The sequence below is a fragment of the Tenrec ecaudatus genome, chromosome 9 (genome assembly GCF_050624435.1).
Source record: "Tenrec ecaudatus isolate mTenEca1 chromosome 9, mTenEca1.hap1, whole genome shotgun sequence".
NCBI lineage: Eukaryota > Metazoa > Chordata > Mammalia > Afrosoricida > Tenrecidae > Tenrec > Tenrec ecaudatus.
In genome coordinates this window covers 106491858-106513915 of record NC_134538.1, presented here as the reverse complement: position 1 = coordinate 106513915, position 22058 = coordinate 106491858, and the positions used below count along the sequence as shown (strand labels likewise).

Sequence of the window (22058 nt, the reverse complement as noted above, 5' to 3'; positions counted from 1 at the left end):
AGGCAGCCTGGTAGCTTAAGGTTAAGCACTTGACTGCTAACTGAAAGGTCGGCAGTTCAAACCCAGTCAGGGGCTCTGTGGGAGAAACAGTATGTAAAGCTCATGCACAGCCCAGAAAACCCCGCGGGCGGTTCTCTCGTCACATGGGTTTGCTATGCGTTGACAACTGGCTTGACGGCACTTCACTGAAGAACGTGAGTGAGATATTCATTTGCATTAATAACGAAGATTTATCCATAAAGACGCTGCCCGAGATAACGTGAAAACATTTCTTTAAGCATGCCGACTCGGCCGACACTTCTCACCCCAAGGAAGTCAGCTTCAAACAAGGGCCAGCAGGGCCAGCTTCATCACTGCTCTCTTCTTTAACAAGAGGGTCTAGAAGGACCTAGAGGAACAAGGAAAAATCAGTTTCACTTTTAAAAGTAATGTCTTCTGCATGGTTTTCTCAAATGCAAAGAATCGGACATAGGAATCATTAATTTTATTAAAGCAGAAAGAAAAGATACACTGTACATGTAAGATCATTACTTAAAACTGCCTTGACAACGCTTTACTCATTCCCGAAACTGAAGTATGGATGACTAACAAAGAGAATGCCAGCGCCTTAATGAGTTCTCTTAAGAACTATCTGTTCATGCGCTCTAGTGGTGGCGATGAGAGGTGAAACTACAGGGCAGGACAGCTCCTGCTTCGAAGGTGCATTCAGATGTAAGTCACTGCCCTTCACAAGGTTGACAGACGTGTCTTCACTGGAAGTCTTGATGAAGGGCAAAATTATTACTTTCAGAATTCTTACATTTGCAACTTCTCTGAATGGTATTTGTCCAATTATATTCCTAGAGTAACGAAATAATCCCTGTTCCCAAACATTAAAATCCTCAATTATTAGAGTATTTTCATTTCTATAATGAACTCAGTGGCTTTTCAACTAATACATAATTATCTAAAAAGACCCCTTTAAAAAAATCATTTGATTGGGGGCTCATACAGTTCGTATCACAATCCATCCATCCATCCATTGTGTCAAGCACATTTATACATAAGTTGCCATCATCATTTCCAAAATATTTTCTTCCTACTTGAGCCCTTGGTATCAGCTCCTCAAAAGAGCACGCTTTGAAAGAGATCTGATCATGCTTGCGCAGAATTGCGATGTTAAAAACTGCCCAAATAATACTGGTTGAGAATTTTCAGAGTTGCCAAAATAACATGAGCAGTGTAGCAAAATTATAGGTAAAAATATAAATTCTTAAAACCAACCCCTTAAAACTAAGTTTTCTTTTGTTTCATTAATAGAAAAACAGTAACCCAAGATCCATCTGCGGGGAGAATAATCGGCTCTGTTTTTGTGCTTAACTGTGCTGAGGCGTCGGCTTCAAGTTTCAGACAAGCCAGGGATTACTGTAAGTTAAACCAGATCATAGAACAAAATACTTTAAGTTTTATTCTTCTTTGGGTTGCTAATAAACTTCAGGATACAGAGTCTTAGAGGTAAATTGATACTCAGTTATCAATAGCATATAATACTATTAATATATAATTACTTGTGTGGTGGTCTTCTGTAGTAGGTTGGTACTCAGCAAAAAAACATCTGTTTTATCTTTTTCATTTTCCCATGAATGGACCATTTTCAGAGAAAACTCTTTCAGCTCTATTGGGAAAAAAAAAGTAGTGATGTAGAATTAGCACTGGACTTAAAGAATAAAATCATTCAGAATTCTAAGTACCAAATTACCTTCAATGTAAGTAAAGGCAGCATCAACTATGTCCTTTCTTCAATGTATATAATCAACTTTAATTATCATTACTATTTCATTGTTTATAGATGTCATAACTTGTAAAACTAATTTTAAAGTATTATGACTAAAAATAAATAAATAGAAGTATTATGACAATTTTAAGAGCAAAAGCAATGAATTAACCCACCATTATTAATTTCCAGCTTAATATCTTCTTCCTCTGACACTATTAAAGGAAGTGTGGTTGTAGCACACTGCTGGAGCCATGAATGGAACACGGTTTTTACGTCTTCTTCACTCACCTCTGCAGGCTGGCAGAGAAAAAGCAGAGAGTAGAATAAGTTATCCTGGAACCTGGTCTTAACCTTGATTTCCTTATTTGCAAGCAGGGCCTCAAACACCTACTTGTACGCAAATAGCCATTGCAGCACTGTTCACAACACCCAAATGGAGGCACAACTCAAGTATCCATCAAAAAAATAAACAAAATGTGGGCTACCTAGACAATGAAATATCATTCTGCCTTAATGAGAAATGATGCTCTGGTCAATACTAGGATATATAGGATCCTGGAAAACATTATACTGATTGAGATAAGTCACACACAATATTGTATGACTGCACTTACATGACAGAAACATATGCACAGAGGCCAACATTATTAATTAATGACTCGCAGGGGGAGGTGGGAGGAATGGGAAATTATTAGTTAAGGGCTATTGAGGCTTTATTTAAAGAGATGGGGGGAAATTGGAAACAGATACTGGTGGTAAATTTAATTAATGACATTAAATTATGGTTAAGATGACTAATGCTTTGTTACATGTATTTTTATTACAATAACAAAGAAATTCTGAGTAAAACGTTGCTAATTATTAATTTTAAAAATTATTAAAACTTTTCAATTAAAAAAAAAACTTTTCAATTAACCTTATCAAGATCACTAAAACCCATATAAAAGAAAAAATGGGAATAATGAAAAGTTGATTAGGGTGATTAATATCTGCACAGGAAAATAAACCTTTATTTTGCCATTTTTGAAAATGGTCCATTTCTGTTATCTTTCTTCTTCCAGAATCAAGCTTAGATCTGCTACTTAAGCTCAATTCAGAAAACAATCGCTCCCCAAAGTGGCCTAAAGCCAAAAAAACACAGTATCACACTCCCCTTCTTAAAATCACAGACATCAACAGTGGCTACTTTGGATATTGGTGGCAATGGGCCAAAGATCTATCCCCTGCAAACACCCAAATCCACTGCTTCCGAGGTGGGAAGCCTTCGCAGAAGCGCGCTGCCCAGCTTTCTCTCAATCCCAGACCTTCTGGTTAGCAATCCAATGCTTAACCCGCAGTGCCACCAGAACTAGGAAATCCTAAAATGAAAAGCTGAAGATGTTTAAGACCAGAAAGGAACCTACAATTGCTCTAGATCAAACACTCTCGAGTCCCACGTGATAGAATCACAGCTCCGACACCTGCCAAAAGCCGTAAGACTTGTAGCGTTTGCTTCCCCGGAAACATGTCCAGCGGACTGGCACAGGGCTGTGGGGTAATAACCCATCACTGATGGAGAGCCAGTGGTTAACTGTTTCCTTATGTACGGCTCCTAGCCTTGGGGAATACCACAACCAACAACCAGTAACCACACCATCAACACTTTCAACCACTGTGCCTTAGACGCTCAGATGCATGATGCTAAGAAATAGCACTTAATCTTTTTATTTTCCTCCTTTTCAGTCCCGTGCATAAGCGCCTTGCTCTGTTCTGTTAAATTGGGTTTTCTGTGATCTAGCGCATACCCTGATCCTGAGGATCTAAGAGAACCATCTGAATGATCAGAGAAAGATTCTATGATGTTTGGAACTTTTTGAACACGTAATATGGCAATTCTCCTCTATTATTATACTCTAGGAACTAGTAACCCTAACATGATACTTAGGATAACACTCTCTTAAAAATAACTTTTAATCAAGTTCAATACCTCACATTTCCTGACCATATTAGTTTTCAAAAGATTTGCTAAATAGAAAATAAAACAGCTTGTAAGCTTTTAGATTATAATATTAATATTGGAAGATGAGGGGGAAATTTTAATTACCTGCTTGTGGTTAAACTATCAACTCTTTAAAAACCAATATTATCCATATTTACATCGGCACAATACAAATAATGTGTATCTATGGTTCAAGACCTCTTTGCCCTTATAGCAAAAGAACACAACATTCTTATAACTTAGCTAAAGCTATTTTAGAAATTTTACATGTCAAAGAATTTCAATATAACATAGAACTTGAACTCACTAAGTTCTCTTTAGGTTGTAATCTGAGTGATCTTGGAAGTTTGGGGATCATCCCCACTGAAGTGATTCTGACTACTGCATGCATTTCTATATTTAGTCTCTTTCTCAGGTCATCTGGAATCTGAAATGCAAAAATAAACAAAAACATAAATATGTTCAAAGCTTGATGAAAAAAAAAAGCTTGATTAAAAGAGTCCACAGCATGAATGGTGACATTAGCTTCTTCGAATTCTAGTGAAATTATAAATGATTCGCCAGTCAGATCAAGTGTTACACAACAAACACTTTATCCTCCGTACATGTCTCTTCTTCTCTTTACATCTTCTTTAGAATAAGAGCTTTAAATGGACGTACTTGATTCATCCACAATGACCATCTTTTTAACTGAAGCACAATTACATTCAGAGTCAACGCAAATTTGCCATCTTGGAGCAAGCTTTGTTTGTGGAAGCTGAGAACCAGTGAAACAGTTGGAGCGATCAGAGCTGAGACCCACTGCCGCCCAGTCCCTAGGAAGTGAGGCTGTGGATCTTTAGTGGGGCACAAAGCCCCCGGAGCAGCGTGTGGATTAGAAATGCTGACCCTGTGGTTAGCAACCCCCCTCATAGCCCACAACACCCTGAGCTCCGTACAATCTGCCACAGGCCCCGTTACATCCTCAAATCCAGAGCGAAGTGTGAGGTAAAAGGCAAAGGGCAAGTTTCTCACCTTCCTTGATGAAAAGGTTCTAAAACTTATATTGTGGCGATAATTTTAAAATCCTGCGAATGCACAAAAATCTAGAGTTGTATAATTTAAATGATAGCTATATAAAGGTGTTTAAAATTTTTTCATCTCCCAACACTTGTAAGATTGAAAGAAAAAGAAGAGACTTTAAATTCTCTTTCCTACCTAAAGATCACACACGACATATTAATAAAACACAAAACCAGAAAATAAAAATTCTTAAGGTGCCTATCTTGATCTAAAGAATTAGCAATTCATCAATCAAATTTCTTGTTTAAAAAAGGAAAAAGCACCTTGCTTTTCAGGGTAACAAATTAATATCAGGCTGTAGACTTCCAAGTGGTCAATTTTTCCCTATCAAGTCAAGCCTGTTTGAATGCCTCATGGCACCTCCTGCCCTTCTCACTGTCTGTGGTTCCCAGACCTTTAACATCCAAGGGGCAAGCCTGTTCCTTGCCCTGCTGTCTTATCCAGTTCCCAGGCCTGTATCAGTTCTTTATCTCGCCCTCACACCGTTTCAAGGCAAGAGAAGGGCACTGCTGCCTAATGGCACTAAAGACCACCACCCAAGCACTAGACCAAACTCAGGGGCATCAAGCCAACAAGCTTAGTGTGACCCTAGAGGACACGTAGAACTGTGAGTCTCCATAACTGTAATTGTGTAAGGGAGTAGAAAGCCCCATCTTTCTCCCAAGGAGCTGCTGGTAGTTTCAAACTGCCAACCTTGTGGACCACAGCCCAACCAATAACCACTAAGCAGCTAAGTGATGACATGTTTGATATTCCGATATTTCGAATCTGCATGTATTCAGAGCTAACAGGAAGTAATAAGGCAATGAATGGCCTGGAGCTTTAAGAAAATAACTGAAGCCACGAGATGAGAACTCTGTGAAGTCATTTGTATAGAAGTCACAGGTTAAGACATCTACAAGTGACACCCTTTTCTCTACTGCTTCTCTTCCCTTTCCTAGCAGTTCCTTCCCCTCTGCCCTGTGGTTAAAAACTGGGCTCAAGCAAATGGTGCTTGTGACTCATTTCACACCTAATCGTCACATCAGAGGCCAGGACCCTGTGATACAAACTAGTCGCTCTACTTCTTCTCCCAGTCACACCAAAGCCAAAGAGCCGAGAGCAGCCCCGTCATCAGAACCCGGATGTCCTCTGACCCAGATGTCCTCACAGGCAGGCCCGTCCCTTACGCTGGGCATTTTCCTCAGGATGTAGCAAGCTTCCCTTTGCTTCAAGACTCGGGAATGCATTTCTGTAGGCACAGATGCGAGGCCTTGTAGGTTAGTCCATGCTAAGCATGAACTTAGAGTCAGTCAGCCGGGGAGTTGGAATTCAGTTCGACCATTTCCTAGTAGTGTGACTTGTAGTAAGTAATTCTGCTGTGAACCTCAATGTCCTCGTCTACAAGAGATAATAATTGTGCTTACTTCATCAGGTTGCTATGGAGGATTAAAGGAGCCCAGTGGGTAATTGATTAGAATAATAACAGCATAGCATGTGCTTTGTGGGAGCTGGCTCTAGCTATCAACGTCAGAAGGAAAATTCTCTTGGTGTCAAAATATATGTAACTGGGGCTTATGCTTGCTTATGTGACAGCTGTCTGTCTGCACGATCCAGTCAAGCCCGCAGGCAAGTCTGTCCAGACTGTGGGGGAAGGGGGGGCTGGTTCTCCCCTTTTCAAATAAAGGTGTTTGTTGTATGAACATACCTAACTAGCATATATATAAATATTAATTCAGTAACTGAACCAAAGGAAAAAAATAAATCATCACAAGTGTTAGATGCCTAGAAAGTACACAATATGCTCTTGTTCACGTGTTTCTCTATATTTCCTTGCACATATGTACCTTGCTAGAATATATCTTTATTAAGTAAAATCTAAAATTGAGACCTGCACGAGTGAGAAGAGTATAACCTTTGCTGGACCCACCTAAGTTTCTTTTGCCAGAAACATACAATGTGTACCCAAACAACACCCTGTCATCAGCAATATGTCCTCCCAGGGCCTTTTGATACTGTTTCTTACTTTTAATTTTAACCATTTCATTGGCGTATGACTTATATATCATACAGTTTAATAATCTAAACATATTAAACATAATCATGCAATCATTACTACAATCAATTTGGAGCATTTTATTCTTCCTCATACTCATTATTAGCCCCCCATTTCCCCGCCTTCCCCAGTCATAACCCCAAGAAACTATTAATCCAGTTACTGTCTATAGCGTTACCTATCCTTTACCTCACATAGAGGAAAAATATGCAAAAACACAAAGATTTAAAAAAAAATAACAAAATATAGCAGAACTCAGTTGAAAAGATAACATAAGATAGTAAAAACTAAGCTGACCCCCCCCCCCAAAATAGTAAGAAGTGGAACAAATTTTTAAAGGGTCAAAATGGAGAGCAAATGATGAGGTAAGTTTTGATTTTACATCTTCGTCAGTGCACTTTCCAATGCACTCTGTCCGGTAGATAACCAGGCGTTCCACATCCCTGGTCTATGGCTACAGCGGAGTCCCCGGAGACTTGATTCAAATGGATTTGGGTTTTACTGTCATCCATAGCTTTCTGCAAACTGGGTGCTTAGAATTGAAACCTAATCTACCACTCCCTTCTCTGACCTTGGATTTTATTATTTACAATACAAAGGCTGGTGTGCTTCTGCATGTGAACTTAGGTGACATCTCATTTAGATGGCTGCTTCTTAAAAGACAAGCCTTTAAGACCGCAGACACTATTATTTCTGAGAGCTGGACATCACCTGATTTCTTTACATTTTGCGACAGCACCCATATCTTCAGGGATCGCTGAGGGCAGGTATTGAGTTGGTCCATGTCATTAGGCTATGATTAAGTGAGAGTTCAAAAACCATTCATTCAATACTGTGTTTCTTATTATGTTAGTTTTTAATGTACGATATAGAAAATAGTGGGGTGGGGTTTAAAAAAAAGAAAATATTATTCTAACTCATAATTGGGAGAAGAAACGGAACATTATTTCCCCACTAATTATAAAGTTTGCACTAACCCAGACTTTACCAAGATGGAGAGCTTCGACGTGTTTGGTGTGTCTTAGGGCATTCTTCAATTCCTCAAGTCCATTCCAGACTACCTGCAGCACACAATTCTTACCAGCTTCTCGACTCTGGTCGGAGCCAATCTGCTTTTGATCTGCTGGTTCTGACATCTGCTTGGTTTCTCTTTGTTGTTGTTTTGGAGACAGTAGCTTAACTAATTTCCCATAGGTCACGGTAAAGCTGGACTCCTCCTCAAAATACTCCTGGTCCCATGGGAAGACATGAATGGCACAGTGTCTGTGAAACGCAGATGCTGGTGACCTGTGACGTATACTGGGAGGCTGAGATTTGCATACTCTGAAAATATTGTCTAGAGGAACCACCTTTGACTGCATATCTTTGAATGCATTTATTTCAGTCCAGCCCCATGATGGCTCTTGTTTCTTCTCAGATCCAAAAGAAAAAAGGCTTCCTATCACCGTCCACAAGCTCGAGGTCGATGACGAGCCTGTCGTAACCCCTGGGTCTGCTTCACGAGGCCCAGTGGCTCCTACAGTGCTAGACGGAAGCTGTTTGGGTCGAAGCTCTTTCCTTATTCTTTCTGGGTCTCTTCCATCACTATGAACTCTTCCTTGCGAATCATCTGCTTTTGGAAACATGTGATCTTTGGCTTGGCGTGTCTTTGGCTGAATCAGGAGGTGGGTGTCAGTTTCCAGCCTTCCGTAGGCGGCAGATGGCAGCAGGGCAACTGTGTGGGGAAGAGAGCCCATTAGTAGGCATTTGCCCTCCTGCTTTGGGCCAGGTGCTGTGGCATAGGGCAGGGCTTCTTAAACGATTTGCTCCCGTGATCCCTTCTGACCCAAGAGCTTTGCAACACAGCCTCGACTCACTCCCTGTTTGATTCTGAACCAGTCTGGTCACGGGATGTGCAGAAACCTTACACTGTTGCCACATCTGTCAGACCGTCACATTCTGTTATGACAGCCCACAGGGGTCACGGCCGCAGTTTAAGACGTTTCGGTGCCAAGATCACAACCCCCCGTACCAGACCCAGTGCCCTGGGGTCGATAGGCACCGTCTATAGGGTTTCTAAAGCGGCAACAGCTCTGTGGAAGCCAACTGCCAGTGTTCCCCTGTGGAGTGGTTGGGGTTCGAACTGCTGACCTTTCAGGCAGCAGCTGAGTGTTGGAACTGCTGCTAACTAACCATGACTCCCAAATATCACATTACCACCTACCAATCTGGATAAAAATGTAAGTCTGCTGATCGACCCAAACAGGAAACACGGCCTTTGGAAAAACGATGCGGATCTGATCTAGAAGATGCTGTTCAAGGGAAGCAGCATGCAGCTCCTAGAACCCAAAGACAAGAAGATTCAGTCACTGCCTGTGGTCCGTCCCACGCCTCGTAAAGCCAGCTCGATTACACTTACAACTGAAGCCAACGCACAGCACATACGGAAGCACAGAGAAAAGAAACAGAAAGACCCTCCTGCTGGGAAGGAGCTGAACCTTAAACTGGCTCGTGTGCACGTTACCAGTATCTCCCAATCGTCCGCAGAGAGAGGTTCCACCTCGACTTGCTGACAAGACACCACATGAGAACATGGCTTGAGAAAGACCTGGAAAAAATTAGAACATTAAAACTACTTTCGAGAGATTGTTTATCGCTAGAGAATAAGAATTTTTCTTTACAGGTAAACAAGTAGGCATATCTACTCTTATGACTGTTGAAATGGCAAAGATTTTCATTACTATAGAATCACCACAATTAAAAACACAGATACACCTCTATTTAACACATATTAGACACTTATTCTAAGTCAGGTCAGCATTGTGTAGGAAATAGAGTTTCACAACTAATTATAGAATAAAGGAAAACAGGTCCTAGCATGTTTTGTTTTTTAAAGAAAAATAATCATCAAACTAAAAACTAAGTTTAAAAGTTGAAGAACTTAACTAAGTTAAGTTTAAGAAGAAATGAAAAGGGTCATCGAATCAGGGTGTGATCCAGTACAAACAAAGCCACGCCAGTGGCCACTCCGGTTGATTTTGACTCATGTGCTCCAGAGAGGGCTGACTGTGCTCCAGAGGGCTTTCTTCCAAGGTGGCCAGGTGGGTTCGAACTCCTGGCCTCTCAGTTGGCAGTTAAGCACTTACCCTCTGTGTCGCCCATTTGTGTCCTCCCTTAGGCCAGTGCCCACTCTTTTTATTACTGCTGGATATTTCTCAACCATTAGTGTGTAACCTACTTCAAGCCACGGTGCTTCCAGGAAAGGAAAACATGCTGGGTTAGAGACCAGAGCAAATGCTGGGCAGGTCAAATCCTCCACAGCTGAAAATCAGCACAAAGAGCCCTCGTTGCAGATCCAAGATGCAAGAGCTAACGCTGAGCACCACCATCAGGAGAAAGACCAAGAGGGTCTTCGCAGGCCAATAGTGAGACAACTCAAATTTAAGACAGGCAAGGGACTAGTCCTAGGGTGCTCCTGGGCATCTGAATATGAACCACAGCAATGAGGCCAAAAGGAAACAGGAATCAATATAACATGTCTCAAGAAGCTGGAATTTATCATCTTACTTCCTTTCCCATTCCATAGGCATTTATGGTGATCAGAAAACGAAAATCTAAAGCTCCCAAAGGCTCAATGCTTGGCATACAGAAAGCTTAAGCAGCCACTTTCTCCTGCTCTTTTGGGCAATTGCTGAATTCCTACAAGAGCCTTGCCCCCGACTCCTGTGCCAGCTGCCTGTGCCCGTGCCGCCCTCTCTCCTCGAGCAGGACACCCCACGCAGCCCCTGCTCACCAGCATCTGAGCTTGACCCGGGCACAACTAATCTCTGCAGTTGGGGGCTCACTACAGTACAGGGATCTGTAGAAAATATGGCACGAGGGGTGAGACACAAGCAGGAAGGAATGACCAGAGGGCTGTTTACAGTGCCGACTCACATATAGACCCTGGCAGAGCTGTACACAGAATACAGCCTCTCCACAGGCCAACCGTCAGACAACTGGGGGGCTGCTAAGGTTCCGCTGGGGCCAAAATGATAAATATTCAAGCACAAATTTAAGACAGGCAGGGACCAGAGGTGTAGTCCATGCTCACCATCAACAAGTCTGAACAGACCCAGTCTGTGCTCAAAATCAGCCAAAAAGCTGCGGGACTCTTGTGTATGGCGTGGGAGACTAGTAGCAGAAACAGATCTAAGCCTATTTATACAATTTTTAAAATATACAGCCTCCTAGAACTGGCCATTCAATGTTTAAATACTTAATTCCATTTAAACACAACAAATGTGCAAAGATATATACCGAGAGCAAGATGTCCGAGTCACATTTCGTAATGCATACAAAAGACTCGCCCACACATTTTGCGTAAAAACCGTTGCAGAAGAGATGTATGATCTCATTTGTTGAACCCTAACAGTGCAACGAGAGGCCAACAGTCAGGAGCACTCAGGAGGAGGGGGGAAGGTTACGACTCAGGAAAGGGAAAACTCACTTTCAGTTATAAACGAAGACATATGTAACATAATGGCATAGTAAAAAATGGTGAACAATAAGACCAAAACAAACCAAAAAGAACCCCAGATCTAACTCCTTTAACCGTGGGATTGACAACCTAAGCATATTACGTTCGTAGACAACCCAAAAAATGGACAATAACAACTCTCTTTAGCCAAACATGTTCAAATACAAGCAGAACCATGCTCACTGCTGGTGAGGTGATTCCAAACTCACAGTCACTCCCGAGAGGGCTATGGAGGCTGTGAATTTTGTGGCAGTGGTAGACAGTCTCCTCTTTCTCAGTATAACCAGGGAAGTTAGAGAATGTGTTGAAACAAAGGGGATGTATTTCTAGAATAAGAAAAACAGTCATTCACAGAAGAAAAATACACGCACGGAAGCACAGTGAGTGAACCCAGGAGTGAATGAAACAGAGATGTTGGGTACACAGCTGACTAGCCGACGGTGACTTGACCGGGGACAGCCAGCGTGAGTGTCCTGGACTGGTTAGCGCACTAGACAAGTCAGGGGTCTTCTCACCTCCTGAACAAGACACCGAAGCTTGTCATTTTACTTCTGCTGTTATACTCCATTACCCTGGTGGGTAAGTGGTGAGCTGTTCAGGGGAAGGTCAGCAGATCAAACCCATGAGCCACTCTGTGGCAGCAAAGACCCGCTGGGCTGGGAGCTGGCCTTCGGGACTACAACTCAGGAGAGCAAGCGGGGTGGCTGTGCTCTGTCCTACGGGGGCGGGAAGAGCTGGAGCCGGCTCCAGGGCCCGCCACCACCTACTGCACAGCCGGAAGCTTCGCTCATCACACCGGATGCTTACCTGGCCCCCGTCAGAAAGCCCAAGCCTCTGTCCCACTTGTCGGTTAATTTCGGCCACATTTTCACCTTCGTCACTAAAATGCCTGCCTTCCACCCAGCTCAAGAAGGCAGGCTGGTGACCCCAGGCTACTTCAATCGCTTGGTTCTATTCAGTTAAAAAAGAAGAAAAGGGGGGAAAGGTTTATGTACTTTTCTGAAATTCACAGAAGATAAACTATTATTGACGTCCAAACATACATAAAAACGTTTTTAGAAGTTAATAGGTTTTTGTTCTCCACATTTGTCATAGCATTTAAAAGGTCACAATCATTTCTGATGCCCAAGGTTGGCAATATCGTGGGTGAAACTTACATTCCTGGGATGGCACTATGCATTGATTCAAGCATTTTACAACTCTCTTATGTATTCTTTGAGCCTTCAGCTGGGGGATGTCAAAAAGCTCATGGGAAAGCAGAACTTAAAGATAACGGATTTTCCCTCCACAAACTTGTTGAGGCCCCACTGTGTAACTATTGGGAATTTATTCCACACTAATAATTCAAAGAAGAAGAAAAGAACATATCAGAAGTTATTTCTGCAGGGTTATCTATCATAGTAAAATTTTGGGTTGGTCTTAATTTTCTATCTGAGAAATTACTGAATGAGCTATAAATTTACTAATTTAGTAAAACACGAATCAAGTGGAGACTTACCATGACCTTTAAAAAAAGTCATAGTTTTACAATTCTGAAATACCAACAGGCTTGACCGTGAAGCCCCATACATATTTATTAACATGAATGCACACAGAGAAAGGGCAAAAAGTGCATTGAAGAACATGCAAAAAGGCAGGTCCCTTGTTCCCCAAATCACTCCTTTTATACTCTTCCAGAACGCTCCTGTAAGTCAGCTCCTTGAGAGGTCATTTCAAAAGGTCATAGAACTATGCCAACATATTTATGATAAAGTTAAAATATAACAATTTATAATAAAGCATAAATTATATAAAAGAAAAACTACTGAATGATGTAATGTTGTGGCCAAAAACTGAAAGACAATGTTTTCTAATGTAAAAAGAATTATAAACTCATTATAAAACCCTTGGAAAATATATTATACACTTAGAAGAAGATTAAAAAACACGGGATCTTCTCTCCCACAGACAACATGGGAACAATGTCACCCACTTCCTGCTAATCGCTTTCCTAGGAGCAAGTTAACTTTTTGCATAGTATGTACTTGAATTATAGTGACAACTTGACACACAAAACTTTTGGGGGGGGGTCATACAATCTTTTAAATAAAAAGATTTACTGCATAGCAACCAAGACTTACCATCTTGGGACATTCATGTATTTTTCCAATCATCTATTCAGATCAAATTCAATTCATCGGTTTAAAAGGTTTACTTATGTTAAATGAGTCATCTTTTCTGAAGGGCAGTTTCGCTTTGTTCCGTGGGGATACAAACCTCATCCCGTTGGAGCGCTCTGCAAGTCCTGGCACAGAATGGCCTGGCAGCCTCACCATCAGTCAGTGGTTTCCCACTCAGGGCGACCTTATGGGGCAGGGCAAAAATGCCCCTGTGGGTTTCTAAGACTGTCAATCTTTGCCAGAGTAGAAGCCCCATCGTTCTCTGGAGGGGCAGCTGGTGGTTTAAGTGCACACCCCCCTGGATTTCTTTCCTAGTGGCTGAGTGGGTTATGATTTGCGCTGTCACACTCCACTGGCGAAGGATGCGGCTTTCTACCCCCAGAAAGCGCTGGATCAGGACCGCCCGCCTCCCCTCCCTCCCCACCCCGTGCCCTGCAGCCGGGGAAGCCAGAATTGACTGGATGCCAAAAGTAGCCCATAAGAGCAAGCGAGTTTCAGCTGTGGCCAGCCCTGGCCTGCTGAACATGCACAGAAAGGACAGACACAACGTTTGGGTAGCAGATGTACTTTGGTCAAGTAATCCAATGTGGCTGGAAGGACAGCACTGGACTAACTCAAAAGACATTTGAAAGCGAGCCATTTCCTTCAAGAATCATAAACCTTCCTAATGCATAGTCGTGACCATTCCTTGGATCTCTGTTACATATTCATAATCCCTTCAATTTACTTCTTCGTGTATACATGTAAACTACCAATCCCCTTTCTTCGGAACTCGACTTGGTGACTTGGGCTACCTTGCTCCTGACTGATGAACCAAAGGAAAGCTTTCCCCTCCCCTTCCTCCTGTAGCTCTCTGTTCTCAGCTCCCCCTCCCCCCACCAAGCACAGCCAGCAAGACCTGGGTTGGTAACCTCAGTACGTAATAAATGCTAACTGAGCTAAGGACTAAATATCAAATGGAGCAATTGGAGGGAAAAAATGAAACAGACGATAATGTACTCCATTTTTTTTCTGGATCAAAAAGAGAAAAGGAAACAAATTAATTAAAATTTCTTCTTGCAAAAGGGAAAAAAGTGCGTACCCTGTGGTTAGCAACATAATCCACTTGGCCACAATGGGTCCTCCTAGCACTAGGTAAACCCAACTGACTGGCCAGTCAGTGAGCCCTGGTGGTGTAGCGGTCACTGAGTGGCATGCCCCTCAACCTTCCTCATGCTGCCACCCTTTCCTACAGTTCCTCATGTTGTGGTGACCCCCCAACCATAAAATGATTTTCTTTGCTACTTCATAACTGTCAATGTTGCTACTTTTAGGAATCGGGCGACCCCTGTGAAAAGGTTGTTCAACCCCCAAAGGGGTCTGGACCCACAGGTTGAGAACTGCAGCCTTAGGGCCTTTACTGGCAGCCCTAAAAGAGCACTGTAACATTGCCCCGCAGGGCAGAGGCAAGGCCCACAGACTGAGGACCTAAGAGAAGACTGCCTGCAGGCACAGCAGTGAAGAAACTGTCCCCCTGAGCAACTGTGTCCTCATATTTCACACATGACTTATAGTTTGCTAACTTCACTAGCAAACCCTAGTATCACGAGGAGCATGGGAGTTGTCAGTGGCACTTGCAATGAATGACAGAACCTAGCAGAAGCGTAGGCTGCGGGGAGAGGGCAGAGCCAGGGGAGGCAGAGCTGGGGATATGAAGAGCGGAAGAAGGATGGAGGGTGGTGGCATATCTGACCCCTGCCTTGTGGCAGCCGGCGTCAGCAGCTGGAGAGGCTCAGAAGTGGCCCCCGTGTCACCTTCTTCAGCCAGGACATTTAGCAATGGCTGGAGACATCTTTTGGGGTCATAACTAGGGTGTGATACTGGCATCTAGTGGACAAAAGCAGGGAAGCTACTAGAAATCTTATCAATGCACAGGCCGCCCCTCCTCCCCGGCCCACCAACAACGATTCATTCATTCAGTCTAAAATGCCAATAGTTCCAAAGTTGAGAAGCCACAAGGACACAGTATCTGAAATAGGGCAAATACAAACCCAATTCACTGCCATCAAGTTGATTTTTACTCATCAGTAGGTGGCCCTACTGAACTGGGTTTCGAACTGTCCCCCAGGGTTCTGGAGTGGAAACACTTAATGAGCAAATTGCTACATCTTACTCTAGTGGAGCTGCTAGTGGATTCAAACCACTGACCTTTCAGTTAGCGGCCCAGTTATTACCCTCTGCGCCCTTGAAACAGAGTGGGGTATATGTTAACAGGCATATAGGTGGGTCAGTTAACACAGCAGCAAATGTTGGAAAGGAAATAAATTGGGGGAATAAATCATTTTGAAGGCTATGTTTAGCAGGTAGGATTATGCTACAGTTTGAAAGTCACGGAAGTAGTATGTTGTTGTTAGGTGTCAGTGAATCAGTTGTAACCCACTGCAACCCTAAGCACAACAGAACGAAACACTGCCCGGTCCTGCACCATCCTCACAATCGTTCCTGTGCCTGAGCACATGGTTACAGCCACCGTGTCGATCCATCTTGCTGAGGGCCTGCCTTTGTTTCATGGCCGTCCAGTCTACCAAGCATGATGTCCCTCTCCAGGGCCTGGTCTCTCCTGACAATAGGTCCCAAGCAGGTAAGATGAAGCCTTGCCATTCTTGCCTCTTAAGGAGCGCTCTGGCTATACATCCTTCGAAGCAGATCGGTTTGTCCTTTTAGCAGTCCATGGTATTTTCAATATTCTTTTTGAAAAATTTCAATATTCTTCGCCAGCACCACATCCAAATGCATCAATTCTTCTCTAACCTTCACATACATATGAGACAATGGAAAAAACCATGGCGTGGGTCAGGCACCTCTTAGTCCTCAAAGTAACATCCTTGCTGTTCAGTACTACTGAAATCTGATGTAGCAGATTTACCTAATGCAACTGATCTTTTGATCTCTTGACTGCTGCTCCCATGAGCACTGATGGTGGATCCAAGCAAGACGAACTCCTTGACGCCGTCAACCCTTGCTCCAGTTATCATGGCGCTATCTACTGGTCCAGGTGAGAGGGTTTGGTTTTCTTTGAGCTGTAATCCAATGCTTGATCTTTATCAGCTAGAGCTTCATGTCCCCCTCACTTTCGGCAAGCAAGGTTGTGTCATCTGCTTAGCTCAGGTTGTTCATCTTTTTTTTTTTTTTTAACAATTTATTGGGGCTCATACAATTCTTTTCACAGTTCATACATATACATACATCAATTGTATAAAGCACATCTGTACAGTCTTTGCCCTAACCATTTTTTTCTCTTTTCTTCTTTTACATTTTATTAGGGACTCATATAACTCTTACCACAATCCATACATATACATACATCAATTGTATAAAGCACATCCATACATTCCCTGCCCCAATCATTCTCAAAGCATTTGCTCTCCACTTAAGCCCCTTGCATCAGGTCCTCTTTTTTTTTTTCCCCCTCCCTTCCCATTCCCCCCTCCCTCATATGCCCTTGGTAATTTATACATCGTTGTTTTGTCATATCTTGCCCTATCCGGAGTCTCCCTTCCCCCCTTCTCTGCTGTCCCTCTCCCAGGGAAGAGGTCACATGTGGATCCTTGTAATCAGTTCCCCCTTTCCAACCCACTCACCCTCCACTCTCCCAGCATCGTCCCTCACACCCTTGGTCCTGAAGGTATCATCCACCCTGGATTCCCTGTGCCTCCAGCCCTCATATGTACCAGTGTACAGCCTCTGTCCTATCCAGGCCTGCAAGGTAGAATTCGGATCATGGTAGTTGGGGGGAGGAAGCATCCAGGATCTTGGGGGAAAGCTGTGTTCTTCATCGGTACTACCTCACACCCTAATTAACCCATCTCCTCTCCTAAACCCCTCTTTGAGGGGATCTCCATTGGCCGACACTTGGGCCTTGGGTCTCCACTCTGCACCTCCCCCTTCATTTAATATGATATATATATATACATATATATACATACATATATACATATACACATACATACACACACTTATATCTTTTTTTTTTTTTTGCATGATGCCTTATACCTGGTCCCTTGGGCACCTCGTGATCGCACTGCCGGTGTGCTTCTTCCATGTGGGCTTATTTGCTTCTGAGCTAGATGGCCGCTTGTTCACCTTCAAGCCTTTAAGACCCCAGACACTATCTCTTTTGATAGCCGGGCACCATCAGCTTTCTTCACCACATTTGCTTATGCACCCATTTGTCTTCAGCGATCCTATCATGGAGATGTGCAGTCAATGATATGATTTTTGTTCTTTGATGCCTGGTAACTGATCCCTTTGGGACCACTCGATCACACAGGCTGGTGTGTTCTTCCATGTGGACTTTGTTGCTTCTGAGCTAGATGGCCGCTTGTTTATCTTCAAGCCTTTAAGACCCCAGTCACTATCTCTTTTGATAGCCGGGCACCATCAGCTTTCTTCACCACATTTACTTGTTCACCCACTTTGGCTCCAGCCGTTGTGTCGGGAGAGTGAGCAGCATAGAGTTCCAATTTAATAAAAGAAGGTATTCATGCATTGAGGGAGTGTTTGAGTAGAGGCCCAAGGTCCTTCCGCCACCTTAATACTTGCAGGTTGTTCATCTTGATGCTGCAATCTTCTTCACACGGTCCGCCTTCGCTGAAGATTTGCTCAGCGTACAGATTGAGTCAGTATGAGGAGAGGGGACAACCCTGATGCACACCTTTCCTGATTTTAAACCATCCCTTTATTCCATTTGCACAAACCTCTCGATCCATGTACAAGTTCCACATGAGCACAGTGACGTCTTGTGGAGTTCCCATTCTTCTCACAGTTCTCTGATCCAGACAGTCGGATGCCTTGGCATTGTCGACAAAACACAGGCAAACATCTTTCCGGTATTCTCTGCTTTCAGACAAGATCCACCTGACATTAGCAATGATACCCCTCGTTCTATGTCCTCTTCCAAATGTGCCCTGAACCTCTGGCAGCTAGCACCCTGCTGATGTTCGGCAACAACCTCTGTTGGATGATCTTAGCAAAAATTTCAGCATGTGACAGTAATGCTATTCTTCTATAATTTGCATACGCAATTGGGTCACCCTTGTTTGGACCGGGTACAAATATGGACCTCTTCCAGTCAGCCGGCCAAGTAGCTGTCTTCACTGCCCTAGTCCAGTGATCACATCCAGGGCTTCATCAGCCTGCTGAAACACTTCACTTGGCATTCCATCAATTCCTGGCTAATGCTTCAGTGCAGCTTGCCCTCCCTTCAGCACCACTGGCTCTTGCTCACACGCTGCCTGAAATGGGAGACTGTCGACTAGTTCTTTTTGGTGCAATGACTCTGTCTTCTTTCCTTCTTTTGATGTTTCCTGCAGCATTCAATATTTTGCCAAAGAATCTTTCAAGATTGCAACTTCAGGTTTGAATTGTTTCCTTGAATTTTTCAATGTAAGACATGCTGAGTGTGGTTTTCTTTTTGTTTTTCTAATTCTAGGTGCTTTGCATGTCATTATAATCTTGGACTTTGTCTTCGTGAGCTGCCTTTGAATATTTCTATTCAGCTCTTTGGAATTTGTATGGAAGGTGAAAAATACTTTAAAGGATGCAAAAAAGTTATGGAAGAAATAGTGGGGTCATTCTGATGATGCAGAGTGAGATCAGACAATTAACTGTATAAAAATGGTCCTGGACTAGAAGTGCCAGTTTTCTTATGGTCCTTATGACCATTAATATTTTATGACCCCATGAGTCTAGAATGGTTGGTGTTTCAGCTCTTTTGTGAATTCAAGTGGGGCTGATGGTAGTTTTTAAACTACAGATGCCTGAAGCCTGGTCTCTAAGATCCTGATTCCACGGGGCTGAGAAAGGGCCTGAACATCGGTCCTTTTAAAGCTCCAGATCCAGTATGACACAAGAGGCCAAACTAAAAAACCAAACTCACAGCTCTCGAGCTGATTCTGATTCATAACAACCCTATATTATCTCTATGAGTAGGGAGGGGAAGACTCATCTTTTCCCCATGACATAAGGCCCGAAAATCCTTATTAACAACCAATAATTAAAGTATAGTGAACTTATGATCAAATACTACGTAATCACTAAAATGATAACTTTCTGGAAAAAAATGGAGTAACTATCACTCCAGTTTATTAAATAAATGAAACAGGTATACATCACATATGCCAACATTGTTTAGAGTTCCCTATATAAAGGCTTATGAAAATGTATATTCTTTATATAATATGTACTATATCTCAAGCATATGAATAAATACGAAGAACAGGAGGCAGTTTTTACATACACAGATCAGCACAAACTGTTACACAAACCCATGAGCAAGCAATAAAACCAATCACAACAACTGAGTATAGAAGTGAAAAGGTCATTTTCTTGCACGGAATCAATCAATGTTCATGAAAGCCGCAGTCAGGAGATCAAATAACACACTGTCATTGGGTAAACCTGTTGCCCAAGATCTCCTTAAAGTGTTGAAAAGCACAGTACTCTGACGTAAGCCATGTTATTTCCAATCACCTCATATGCATGTGAGGGTTGACTACAATGAAGAAGACACTCAAGAAGAATGGATGAATTTGAATGACGGGACTGCCCAAAGAGGACAGCCAGGATGCATCCAGAAAAGGATGGGATGATTTTGTCTCCTGTACTTTGGGCCAGTCCCCCAAGAAGGGCATAATGCTTGGTAAACTTGACGGGGAGCCAAAAAGAGGCAGGCCCTCAAAGAGATGGTTGCAACAATGGGCTCAAACCTAACAATTGTGAAGATCGCACAGAACTGGGCCATATTTCACAGGGTCCCTCTGAGTCAGAACTGATTTGGCGGCGGAAAAATTACACGGGGATTTCACAATGTTTGCACTGAAGTAAGCCTGTATTAATTTGTTGTGACGTGTCGAAACAGGCTCTGGGTTGAGTGGGATGAATGGTGACAGCCATGGTGCCTTAAGGAACCTTCATGGGGACAAAGCCCCAGAGACAATGCTGAAAATGAAGGTTTCAGCGGCACCTCCCACTCCTCTCCCCCCTGTCAATTTGTCTCGTCTGTCTGCCCCTCACTGGAGATGAGCAACGATACCAGCAGGAACAATAGCCAACACCAGATACTTCAGTTGGCTCTGTTTACACAATATTGACTGAGAAGCAAAAGTTGGGCAAACTTTCCACTCGATGGGTGCCAAAGCTGCTGCACCCGGATCAGCTGCAAAAAAGAGCAGAGCCTAAGCACGGCGCCACCAGGGCCCTAAGATCGGAAAGCAGCTGAAAATCTAAAACAAACAAAACTGAACAGAGCTCTCACAATTCTGAAAGAAGTTCACCAGGACCAAAAAGGAGTGTTCACGTTGTAGTTAATGAAGGAGTAACGGGAGAATTCGGAATCAGTATAGACCAGAAAGAGATTGGGGAAATCGCTAGAGGGAAGCCACGTGACAAGGTGGGCGCCTTGAGACCACTGCCCACTGGGACAGCAGGTCTTGCACGGATTACCCAGCGCGCAGCCCCAGGGCTGTGGGGGCGGAGGCTTTTTGCCGCCACAAGCACACTCAAAGGCGTGACTTCGTGCCTTTCTTTTTTAATGAGGAAAATATGACTTTTTAATCTCTGCCTGTGGTTGGACTTGGGTTCTAAGTCTTAGGAACGACTACAGAGTCCAAGTAATCCTCCAAAAGAACAAAAACAAAAGCAAGCCACCAACCACACTTCAAGCTCACTGTCATCGAGTCAATTCTAACTCCTAGGGCCCTGCTATGCGCCAGGCTACAAGTTGCCGCGGTGCGGCCTTGTCTTAGGAACTTCTCCCAGGGATCTGCTGGAGAGCAGGGGTCAGTGAAGTCGGTCCCAGACAGCAGCAATGCTTGCACCGGGAAGTTTCTACCAGGGAAAAAACTATATATTTAAAACAAAAAAATTAACAGATTTTCAAAAGCTTTCCAGCCTAGAGTGAGGTGGATTTCTGATTGCTGATAAACTACTGGGATTTTTTTAAACGTCCAATCTCACCGAATGAGATTTGGAATGCGCCCCTTTAAAGCCCGGGGCTGCAGGCTGCTCAGAGCGGCCTTTCCCTCGGATTGTCTTCAATCTGGCCTCTGCACAGGTCAACGGCGCCAAGGCGGCGAAATCCGCGTCCCGCTCTGGGGGAGGCCTGAACGGCCGCAGTGTCCCCTCAAGGTCTCGGCCACGTCCGCCCTCGGGCGACTGTCCCAGAGCCGGAGGTGGAGCGTTACCTGCAGCAGGTGCAGCTGGGCCACGAGGCGCCGAGGCAGGTGGAGGAAGCAGTCGCGGGCATTGGCGAAGGCCACCCTCACAGCCACCCCGCCTCCCCCAGCACCCGCCAGGCGGTCGCTGCCCCACATGGCGGGAGAGCGCGGCTCCCGGGCCGCCCACTCCAGAACCCTGACAGACCGGAGCCGAGACAGGCGAGGGCGTCGGACTCGGAGAAGATCGATCGGCCCCGCCCCCCTCCCGAGGCGCCCGTCCTGCGCGCCCGCTGGGGGAAAATAGCAGATCGTCGCTCACCTCCGCCGCTCCACAAGGGGGCGATACTTCGTTCACTGTATCCTCGCTCGCAGAAA

The 22058-nt window shown here is 43.8% G+C and overlaps 1 protein-coding gene across 1 annotated transcript in view; it reads right to left on the bottom strand.

Annotated features, from left to right (window-relative positions):
* The window catches only part of PEX1 (peroxisomal biogenesis factor 1), a 49082-nt gene extending 27178 nt beyond the window's left edge, over positions 1–21904 (bottom strand). Inside the window, exons 1-9 of the mRNA XM_075558418.1 lie at positions 21711–21904; positions 12137–12280; positions 9335–9418; positions 9035–9149; positions 7809–8545; positions 4042–4161; positions 1930–2053; positions 1548–1654; positions 306–388 (exon numbers count right to left, since the gene is read on the bottom strand). Of these exons, the coding sequence (XP_075414533.1) occupies positions 306–388; positions 1548–1654; positions 1930–2053; positions 4042–4161; positions 7809–8545; positions 9035–9149; positions 9335–9418; positions 12137–12280; positions 21711–21839 (1643 nt within the window). The 5' untranslated portion in view covers positions 21840–21904. The remainder of the gene's footprint in view (positions 1–305; positions 389–1547; positions 1655–1929; positions 2054–4041; positions 4162–7808; positions 8546–9034; positions 9150–9334; positions 9419–12136; positions 12281–21710) is intronic.
* Between the last annotated feature and the right edge of the window lie 154 nt (positions 21905–22058).